At 36.5% G+C, this 11278-nt stretch overlaps 1 protein-coding gene across 1 annotated transcript in view; it reads left to right on the top strand.

Annotated features, from left to right (window-relative positions):
• The first annotated feature begins 22 nt into the window (after positions 1-22).
• MOSPD2 (motile sperm domain containing 2) overlaps positions 23-11278 on the top strand; it is a 32658-nt gene continuing 21402 nt past the window's right edge. The window contains exons 1-4 of the mRNA XM_010008559.1: positions 23-80; positions 7137-7292; positions 8009-8095; positions 9460-9614. Of these exons, the coding sequence (XP_010006861.1) occupies positions 7247-7292; positions 8009-8095; positions 9460-9614 (288 nt within the window). The 5' untranslated portion in view covers positions 23-80; positions 7137-7246. The remainder of the gene's footprint in view (positions 81-7136; positions 7293-8008; positions 8096-9459; positions 9615-11278) is intronic.

The raw sequence follows: 11278 nt of genomic DNA, 5'->3' as shown, positions 1-11278 counted from the left end.
CCCGCAGCAGCAGCAGCGGCAGAGCAGGGCTGCGCTGGTCAGCGAGACGAGGCGGCGTTTCAAGGCGGACTACCTGCCAGGTGAGCGCCTGGGCCGCGGGGCCCGTGGGGCTGAGCCGGGGCCCGCCGGGCTGGCTCCCTGCGGAGCGCTGCGGGCTTCCCCATGTTGCTGTTCCCTTGGGAGGATTTCTCTTTCCCCGCTTTCCCTGCCGAGCGGGTGTTTCTTTGCCTTTCCTTCAGGCGGCCGAAGCTGCTGGGTAGGGCGGTGCACAAAGCAGGACGTGTTGTGTGTGGGGTGTCGGTGCTCTGTGCTGGGTCGCTGTCTTGGGCCGCAGGACGTGTCAGGGCAAAGGTCTTGGGGCCTTTCGACTCACAATTTAGTTTGGTTGGCCGGAGCGTGGGGTCTGGGGCTCTGCGGCTCTGCTGTGCGCGGTGCTTTGCGAACGTAAAACATGGGGGTGGGAACGAAAGGAATTCTGACCTCCACCAGTTTGTCAGGGAGTTGTTTTTCTAGAGTAGCTTGCCCTTCAGAATCGTGCTGGCCTTAATTAAAATCATTCTGTGTGTCCAACTCGATTTGTAAGTGCAGGTGGTTTTAAACTGGTAAATGAAGGCCAGGAGTTGCTGGGAAAGCCCAGGGGAGAGGGAATGCCAGGGTGAGCCTAGGGGAGCTTCCTTTAATTTCATGGTTGATTTGCATTGCTCGTAGTAAAGGAACATACAGTAGTAGAGTATGCTAACAAGTGCAGTAAGCATTACACTTTATTAGGACTAATGTCTAAATGCTTTCTGTTAAAAACATGCTTCTATGCAATTTTTAATGCAAATACAGTGAGAGTCCAGTAGTCTGGGAGTTACGTGCATCTTCCCTAATGTAAGCCTTAATCCTGCAAGCACATGCATTGCTTTGATGTCCCTGATCAGAATTATTGAGGTTACCTAGTTACCACTTTTACATTAGGGTTGCATGGTTCTATTTACTTGTCATTGACTGTAGCACTTCTCTTGCAAACTTTGGGAGTCTTCAGGGTGATATAACTTTTGTTTCATATGGTTGATCTGCTAACTTTACTAAAGAAAACTGGTTTGGCCGTGGTTAGGGATGGCCTGTATTTCTGGCAAGATGACAAAATTACTAGAATAGCGTATTGAAAAGTTATTTTACCATTTGATATTTTTATGTGAATAAAGATGATTTTGGTAGTCTTAAAGCTCAGGCAAGTGGAGGGATCAGGTTAAATTGTAAATTCTTTTAGCTGTTAATGTTTTCAGTTAATGTGTGTATTTTCCTATGATAGTGATTCATCTTGCTTTCTATTTTATTATCCCAGAGTCACACTCATAAAAAATTACCTCTTTGGGACAGTTGCTGCTGAAAGGGAGTGTTACCATTTCAATTTAAGTATCCCTTATAGTCTTGGAATTGCACAAGTTTAATTAGTGGTAATGATGCCTCTGTTGGTCCAGTTGTTACAGCCATTAGAATGATTTAATATTTCAAGGTAAACTATAATCCTATTTGCGTTATTTTGAACACATTTTATCAGTAAGCTCATTTTTGGGCCATGGCTTAGGGCTCTTAGTCCTTTCAAGAAAATAGGATTAGGATTTTTTGAATTTACATCAAGTCACTTCCTTGAACATAGGAACACCACAAGCAGATTAATGTTGTCATGCCCAATTCAAGTGTGAAAAACACGGGTTTAGTTTTATTGACCTTCAGCCTTTATGGTGTATGTTCTAAAATGTATTATTTTATGCTAAGTCTTAATTGAAAAGGGATGTGAAGGTGCATGTATGCAGACACCCCCAAACACGAGGTTTCCTGTGTTGTAAAGGTATAAATGATTACTTAATATGAAGCAATTTTAGTCTGGTTTCAAAACTAAGGGCACTGTCTAGGCACACTGAGAAACTGATACTTTCTGTCAAAGTTTAGTGTGGTCATAGAGTTGAGTGCCTCTGCAGAACAAACCTAATTTCATGTACAGGTGAGCTGCAAACATTGAAATTTGAGTAACATTTTCAGGCAGTTTTGTTTCTCAGAGGTGGGCTGCTGCTGTTTTGTTTTCCCTCTTGAGTATTCCTGATGATTCCAGAAACTTGATGTTTGTGTTATGAACGGATTCTTCCCTATCTTGGAACACAGAGTTACTGGTTCCCCCCCTTTCTGCCCCATGCAGGAAGAATTGCTAATGATTGCAAATGAAGCTATGGTTTTGCAATAATGCTCATTTTTGTTGTGACATGAAGATATAAAGGGCCTTTGAAATCCTGGTATTTTTTCTTTTTGGTTGAAATGACTTATTGGCAGAATACAGTGTTTTAGATTAAAGTAGAATATAAAAAAATACATATCTTCATAAAAGTCTAATATTAAACTGCTACATGTAATACGTGTTGGAATTATTCACATTAAAGTTACAGCCAAGTTATATACTATGGTCTCAACAATTTTCAAGGTAGGATGAGAAAAATTCAGCTCAGCAATTTTAAGTGTCAGAAGTCTGTTTTCTGAGTGATGCAATTGTTTCATTCATGTTATTAAATAAAGTATTTATTTTAATAGTTAGATACAGTTTGGAACGTACAGTGTTAGAGAACCTTACTGGCTCATTTCCTCTGAGTTTGCATGAGAATTTTCTTGCTGAAGTTGTGCAGCAAATGTGGTTATGGAGGGGTTCTAGAAGGAAATCTTGGTCATTGTACGATCTTATCAGCAAGCCAATGTTTAATGTTAAATGAGATCTTGGGGTGGTGGTTATTTTTCTTCAGTTAATTTTCTAGCTATATTTGGAACACAGCTTCTTGAGAGAAATATGTATCCTTAATAATTAAAGTCTTTATGTTTAAAAGGCATATTTCCAATACTGAAAAGTTCTGTTAATCCAATAGACTTCCAGTAGACTAGCAAACACTGTCTGATTTGGTAGGCACACAGTTTCTTGCAGTATTGGGGCCTAATTTCTGTTGTGTCTGTTTGGATTCTTTGTGAGTGCTGATGATGTAAATGATTAGGGTGGTGACAGAAACAATGAAAACAAAAGATTATTTTCTGGTACTGACTGGTACTAACAGTGTTTTCTATCAAAAAGTCTCCTTCAGTGCATTTTTATTCCTTAGAGGTTTTTTAAAATAATTTTTTATTTCTGGACTACTACTTTCCATGTCAATGTTACAGTGGAAATTACTTTTAATTCAATTTTGGTAGATTTTTCCATTCAACAAGTCTTTTCTGCACTTCCTTTTTGCATATATATCATTTACTATAGCCTGTATTCCCTGCTCCTCCCCATTTGCATCCTCTTCTCCTTTAGGCAAAGCGTAATTTTCATAAAAAGATTTTTAAAGAGATATCCCACTCCCATTTAAAACATTAAATTCCCAATTGCATTCTTTAACAGAAACATTTTGGTCCTAACTTAATCATATTGGCCAACTCCAAATAAAGTTTAAGACATAAGAGACATCCTCCAAAAAACAGTGAGATGGCTATTGTAGAAGACTCTTATGGTAATGTTTTGAATACTTGCTTATGTCTGTTAATGCTCTGAAAAGTCTTTTTCCCCCCCTACTACTGTCTTTTGGGCTGAGAAATGCTGGAACAATAAAATAGGAAAAACATTGTTAGGGTAAAAATCATACTTTTATATAAAGCTATGTAATATTAATGCTAGAGTTTTCTATTGAAAGTAGTCTTTATTCTTATTGAGAGTGTTCAGTTTTGCTATAAGTTTAAATTTATCACATCTTGTGGAGGCAGATATTTTGTTTATTGCTGCTTGATTTTGTTGAAATGCCTGATTTTGTTTTCTCCATTTCTGTCCCTGTGTGGATACTGACCTTGTTAAGTTGTTTTCAGTCCTGCTGATTCACTCATCTAGCAACCGAAGGCACATACCTGCATACTTATAATACTTAATGTGTGTAGACATCAACAACCAATTAAAATGGATTTACTTCTTGTAGCCAATGTCAGAGGAATAATTATGACCGTTTCAAACCTGAGACTTCTTGGATGAAATAACTGAAGGCAGTAGTTAAACCTAGAAGTTTGTATATTGGGACACTCAACATACTTTGCTAGGTTCCTTTGTCCCATTTTTTTTTCCTCTGTTTGAAGGTATGTGCTTGCGTTGCCTACTTAGCTTTGTGTTTGACTTGTTCTGTAACACTTCTTTCCTAGGTAAGAGTTCTTCTTGAAGTGAGGAGTCATTCTTGCAGGCTGTGAATTCTGACCTTCTCTGGATGAATTTAGTGTAGGACTTAGAATCATAAAATCATAGAACTATTCAGGTTGGAAAAGACCACTGAGCCCAACCATCATCCCTACCCTACAAAGTTCTCCCCTAAACCATATCCACCAACACCACATCCAGATGACACTTAAACACATCCAGAGATGGTGACTCAACCACCTCCCTGGGCAGCCTATTCCAGTGTCTGACTCTTTCTGTTAATTTTTTTTTCCTAATATCCAGTCTAAACCTACCCTGTTGCAACTTGAAGCCATTCCCTCTTGTTCTGTTGCTAATTACCTGTGAGAAGAGGCCAGCACCAACTTTTCTATAATGACCTTTCAGGTAGTTGTAGAGACTGATGAGGTCTCTCCTCAGCCTCCTTTCCTCAAATTGGCATCCCTCAAGTGCATGTGGAGGCAGAATTTGGCTGATTGTTCCTGGTTTAGTGCATGTAAATTCTGATTGTGTGTCATCTTGTTGCAAATGTAGTTGATAAAGAGAGGAGGGTTGTTGTTTTTTTTTAAACTGTTCCAATCTCTGAATCAAACTGTCTTTTAATTTATGTTGAAAGTCTGGATAAAGTGTTTTCCCCATTTCTTTTTTAATTTAATTTTCTTGAAAAATTCATAACTTTAAATTTCCAGTTTTTAACTATTATCTAGGTTCAGAGTTTGGGAAGAATTGTTAGAGGTCCAGAAACATGTTTTGGGGCACATTCCTCATAATGATATGTGAATACTTTAAAATTCTTGTTTGATGCAAGATGCACTATTCTGTCATTCTAACAGTTCTCTCAAATAGATACTGAGAGGCAAGAGAGCCTCAGAAAGAAATGTGAAATGCTTTTACCTGGTGGTGTGTGATTTTTCTCTTTAATTACACAGTACTCAAATCCCTTATACGAATAGGATATACATAGGATTGATCTTAGAAGAAATACTTGGCTCATTAACTGCAGTCAGTCTTGGCTGGAAACTGGTCTGTGTTAGAGATTGCTAAACCAAGTTGAAGTAAGGTAGCTTAGGCACTAGAAACATGTAATACCTGATGTTAAAGTAAATCTTTCCTCTTGCAAAGCCCTAGTTTGCTGTGGCTAGGAGTAGCTATAAATGGCTTGAATAGCCAATATGCCATATTGAATAATCTACAGCATAGAAAAGCTAGTTTATCATGGCTCAGATAAGCCAGTACTTCTTTCTTTAGCTAACAGTGGATGTGCCAGCTGGTATTATTCATGGCAGTCTCTTTCAAAGAGACTTGTGTTGGAATGCATGTTAGGGAAAGGGCTGATATGCAGTCTTTCTCTCATGTTGAGTTTTCAAAACTTGACTGAAAAAGGTACTTGGTTACTTGTTTGAACTTGGAAGTTAGTCCTGCTGTGAGCAGGAGTTAGAAATGAGGTGACCTCAGTCAGGAAATCCTCTCCAGGGTTAATTTTTTATGATTCTAACTTGTAATTAGGTACTGTTAGCATTTTTCAGTCAAAACTGCCCAAACAATAAATCATAGGGGGAATAATCCAATTGCAAATGAGCAGTTGATACTACAAAATTTAACACCCAGAATCTTTGCAGTTTGTTCCCTCTGTGGTTGACCTAGAGTCATAGAGAAGTTAAGTAGCATTTCAGTCTTGTGCCGAGTGTTCACTTTGTTCTGACTAAGCTGTGTTACCTATAGGGAGTAAGCTGACTGGTGCAAGTATGGAAATGACCTGAAAAGGAACTGAAAGAGTGAGACAGGTTTTAGCAGATTGGAAGCTTGTGGGCAGACACAAGCAAGCAGGGGACTCAGATTAAGGTAAATGGGATCAAAGTTTGGCTAAGGACCAAGGTAAAGGAGTGGGATGGGATCAAGGGAAGGAGATATTAGAAACCTAATGAAGAAGTAACTGAGTAGAAAATGTCTGTGAGGAGTTGGATGTGAGAAATGCATTTGGGTAGTGCAACTATAACCTGTGGTGGATGGGAGCATTTAAAGTGGGTATATTCCTACAGTTACATTGACTTGTGACAGGAAACAGTATATGTTGAAAGACATGTAAAATGTCAGATCTTTGCATGTAGGCCAGTAAAACTAAAAATTCCAATAATGCAGATTTCTCAGACAATAAAGAGCATTGATGTGAAATCTGAGCCCTTGATTAAACGTACCTAAAATAAAAATAGGTCCACTTCATTAGGAAATTAGGTTCATTAGGAAAAAATATAAAAAAAATAATAAATTAAGGAGCAGCAGCATTTCATGTTTCATCTAATGTCCTTCCAAAAGCGTGTTAGCCTGTTACCCTGTTGCTAACCTGATACAAGAAGAATTTGAGGCTTGAGGGTTTTGTACTGCTCTAGAGATGCAACTAGTTTGTGTACAGTTAGGTAACAATTTATGGCAAGTGTAGAATGTGTAATAATTTTAAATCAATTTTGTTTAATGCAATGATATACAGTGTGTGGTAAAAACTAGTAATTTTAGCATCTGTTCTCTGACATTTTGTGGTGTGACATGCTGATGCCTGTAAGTTTGAGAACTCAGGCTTGAATGAGTGTGGCTTAATATGTACACTCATCAGTACTCAGATTCTTAGACTATATACTGATTTATGTTTGAGGAACCTGTTTTTAGAAAAATTGCACCTGCCCTACGCATACCTTTTTGTTTTCTAATGTTTTTTACTTGAATAAAAATCACACTATTTTTCTAGAGAGATTAATCTTGTAGTATTCCTAAATATCACAGTAGATAAAGGTTTCTAATAAATTTCTAATGCTATGTTTTGTCTCCCTAAGTCTGAGACTACAAAAGAAATCTTATGTATCTAGTAGATGCTTATATCCAAACTTGCCAAATCTCCTTTCCATGTTTTTGTAGTAAATCTATATTCTTACAATAATTTATTTGCTAGATAAATCGGACAAATACGACTCTAGAGATGTGGAAAGACTTCAGCAAGATGATTCGTGGGTTGAAAATTACCTGATTTGGCGTCACGATGTTGTGGATGATACATTAAAGATGATTGATGAAAGCTTTCGGTGGAGGAAAGAGTATACAGTTAATGGTAAGCTATGTTATATAATGATTTTGATGGTCTGTGTTGCTTTCCTATTAAACTACAACTGACATAGATTTATTCATTAAGAACCTTTTAAAGTTTTTTAAGTACCACAGGCATCTGAGCAAGAGCTTTTCTACTGAGTTTGAAAAAGAACCACAAAAGACCACACTGTTTATAGTGACTGTCTCACTGTTTGGTTGTGGTTCCATGTATCTATTGAAAGGTGGAGAGGAAAGAAGAAAGGAAGGCAGGCAGCTGTCTCTTGTTCTGTGTTTGCGTGTTTGCTAACAACAACCAAAAAGCAGCCTGAAAAAAAAAAGGCTCTCCTGTTGGTCCCTGTAGCTCTGGACACCCTAGGTAGAATAAATCTGAGGTTTGTGCTCTGAGAATGTTTTAAAGGTGAACTCTGCTTACAGGACTTCAATCTGAGCTAAAGGATAGAGCAAGAGGGGTTGCAGATATGACCAAAAAGAAACGCAGCATTTTTTTTTTCTTAGAATTTTTTATTCATATTTCTTCCTAAATAGATCCTATTCTACAAAATGTGAGGAAGAAGATAGTAAAGATTTCAAACAAGCTTTTGCATTAGTTTAGTAAAGGCCTTGGCAAGTGGTTTATAAAGACATTTTGGTGTTGCTGGACTTGTGCATTTTTAGTGAATTCTTTTAGTTGAAATAAGATGATTATGATTACTGAAATTCTCTCATTTGGCTTTGCAGATTTGACAGAATCTGTCCTTCCAAAATGGTTGTTTGAAAATGGTACTATATTTCTGCATGGATATGATAAAGAGGGCTATAAATTATGTAAGTTACACAGAATATAAGACTTTATTATAATATTATTGTATTATTTTTTGTTTCTAGCATTTTAGTGTCCATTTTGAAAAATAAATGTTTTAAAATAAAAGTAGGTACCCACTGGCAACTATTTTTTCTAAAAATTATGAAAAGTTGGTAGCTTTGATTATCTCTGGCTCACAGAACTGGAATGAGGAAACTTTATCAGCAGCTTTTGAAAATCATAAGCCTTTATCCTAATTATAAAGTAATTTTTAACTTGCCTGTTGAAGCAAAAAAAATTACTTTCTTGCATTAGTTTGGACTGAGAAAATTACTACATTTTTTTCATGACAAGAATGGGTAAGTCAGGTAAACAATGATTTCTCATTCTATTGTCACTAAAACATAACTGATGTCTCAATTTTTCATTCCCAAAATGTTTATTCTGTGAACATTAGTTGGGTCAGAATATCTGACTGGTATGAAAGTTCATGTTGTCTCATAGTTTAGAGTTCCTGGTTAGTCACATGCTCTCTTTCTATTCTGTTAGGTGAAGTAGACATGTTAAAGTGTATAAAGAAGTTCAGTAAGAATTATTGGTTACTTTCATAGGAGTCCTCTGTCTGAATACGGGTATCTTTTTGAAATTCTGAAATTAGAGCATCTAGCAAATATGTTTCAAAAAAAGGTTTTTTTCTTTACACCAATCATAGAATATTTTTAATTGCAATTGGAAGTAAAAGATATGGTGAAGAAATACAGGTTTTATTAAGACTTTCCAGGTTTCAGGAAGAAAAATATTAGAGTATATCTACAGTGATTTTCAGGGTTTGTCTTATTCTGGAATTCTAGAGGTACCAAGAATGAAGGCTGCTTGTCACACTGTTGCCAAGAGTATTTCTTTTATCACTTCATAGTATAATCAGTAATTTGGTTTCAGACACTTATAAAGTTTATTACTTTGAAATATGTTCTTTCTTATGGAAAAATTTGTCTCTAACTAAATTCTTATTCCAGAAGGGTAGGTATTGGACTTTCATTTATATAATATTGCTCATATTCTAGATTTTTCATTCTACTTTAGAAAGGTATAAATAGTTTTACAAAATGCATCAACTACAATCCTGCAAAAAACCTAAGCAGAAAAAGAAACATGAATTTCACAACCACAGTAGTACTTAGGATGATATGTTCTGTATATATTCTGAGTACCATGTGATTTAATTTGAAATTATTACACTAATCTAGATAAGAAGTACTTTTTAGTACATTTGGACGTTTTAGAAGTACATTTAGTACATTTTAGTGTATAGTTATGTTCTTAATATTTTCTGTTAATTTGGATCTGTTTCAGTTTTTGTGTGTTTTTTTTTTTTTCTTCTTGCAAGTTTGGTTCAGAGTGAAATATCATGTAAAAGACTCTAAACAGCAACTTGATAAAAAGAAACTGGTAGCTTTTTGGTTAGAGCATTATGCCAAGAGAGATCATGGAAAGCCCTTAACAGTGGTATTTGACATGTCTGAAACTGGAATCAGTCACATAGTAAGTATTTTTGTTTTTCTGCTTGCTTTCTGATTTGTTCAACCTGTATCCCAAGAAAAAGGGGAGTCCTTCTGCAGTATTTGATGCCTAAATAACTTCAACAGTTGCCCACATCAGTGATACGTAGGGCTTCTTCCCATTACATGAGCAGTTTGCAAAATCTTTTATTACGTATTAAACTTAGTCTTGTACAGTACCACACTGAAAACTTGCTTTGCTGACTGAGCCAGAGTGCCTAGTAGCTGCTCACCAGCTTGGTTTGTCATGGATGGCAGTAGTAGAGCTTGAGTAGACTCAAAAGTCAATAGTCTGAGCCATCTTTTATTGCAAGTATAGTTGGTGCTATTTCTTCAACAGCTCCATGTTCATTATCATCTTTTTTAGATGAGTCAGCCAAAAGTGAAAGATGGAAAAACAGGGTAATGGTGGAGCATTAAAACCCTTAGATGCAGTGTCTGAGATCTGTAAGAATCATGAGCTGTTCTCACAAGTCAGCATTTTCAGTTACCAGTTCTGATCCTAGTACTGCCTCTCCTTCCTCCGTGCTGTGTATGGTGTCCCTGTATATTTAAATTGTGTTTATTGCTTAAGTCTCTGTATGCATCTCTCTCCACCCATTGAATCTTGATGTGAAAAAAAGTTAGCTGGATGCAAAAGAGCTGTTTATCAAGTTGTCACTGCTTTCAGTATTCATCTTTTCTCTTACTGACAAAACATGTTAATACATTGATAAGACTAATGGTAAAGAAATCTGCATGCTTGTTGATGTCTACAGATGGAGAATCATTGAGGGTGTCTGAATTTCAACAGATGTGACAGACTTCTGAATTGTAGGCCTATGTGTCAGACTTAAGTTTATACTTAAGGAATAACAGCTTCATCCTCCTTTTTAGTTCCTTATCTGACCTGTCAGATTTACTATAGACTAGTTTCCTCTGAGCTTGACCTTACATAAACAAGAGATTCCAACTTTTAATTCAGTGGAGGAGACTTTTTGCTTAGTAAAATGTTTTTATGCATTTGTATGTGGTTTTTTGGACTAAAAAGAACGAGGAGGAACAGTGTAGCTCAGATAAGAATAGTATCACCTCCTGAATTTTCACTGATCCTGAACTTAAGACAACCTAAAATTAAGACCCACATTCAGGAGCACAATCTAAATTGTTTTAGATTGCAAGACAGAGACATTGCCTATCATGATGTATTTATAGTTTCAATCTAATAACTAAAAATCTCATAGGCTGTAGGGTAAAAAATCTTTTTATTTCCATAGAATATTTATTTTTTAAAAAGTAGCTTAGTCTTTATTTGTTGGTATGGTAGGAATGTTTTTGTACATAAGCACAAAAAAAGCTTTATTTCTGCCTTTTTCAGGTAAGATGGTTAGTGTTGCATTAGGATCTCACAGCTGTGCAGAACAAGGCCACAAGCTCTTAAGGTGTTTTGACAAATAAATATGATGTAATTCAGTTTTGAAAAGCAGGATTGGTACTCTTCCATGTGCTTTGAAAGCTGTCTGTCTGTACTCCCAAAGATAATACTGAAGCCATGGTTTTATATAACAAGAAAAAAAGATTGTCATTTCTTTGATGTGAAAAAGCAGCTTGATCTGGGTTTTGTGAACTGTACACTGAAGCAACTTCTTTCCAGTGTCTTTGAGACAT

The sequence above is a fragment of the Chaetura pelagica genome, unplaced genomic scaffold, assembly GCF_000747805.2.
Source record: "Chaetura pelagica isolate M959 unplaced genomic scaffold, ChaPel_1.0 scaffold722, whole genome shotgun sequence".
Taxonomy (NCBI): Eukaryota; Metazoa; Chordata; class Aves; order Apodiformes; family Apodidae; genus Chaetura; species Chaetura pelagica.
The sequence above is the reverse complement of the archived record's forward strand: the minus strand, read 5'-3'. Positions and strand labels throughout refer to the sequence as shown.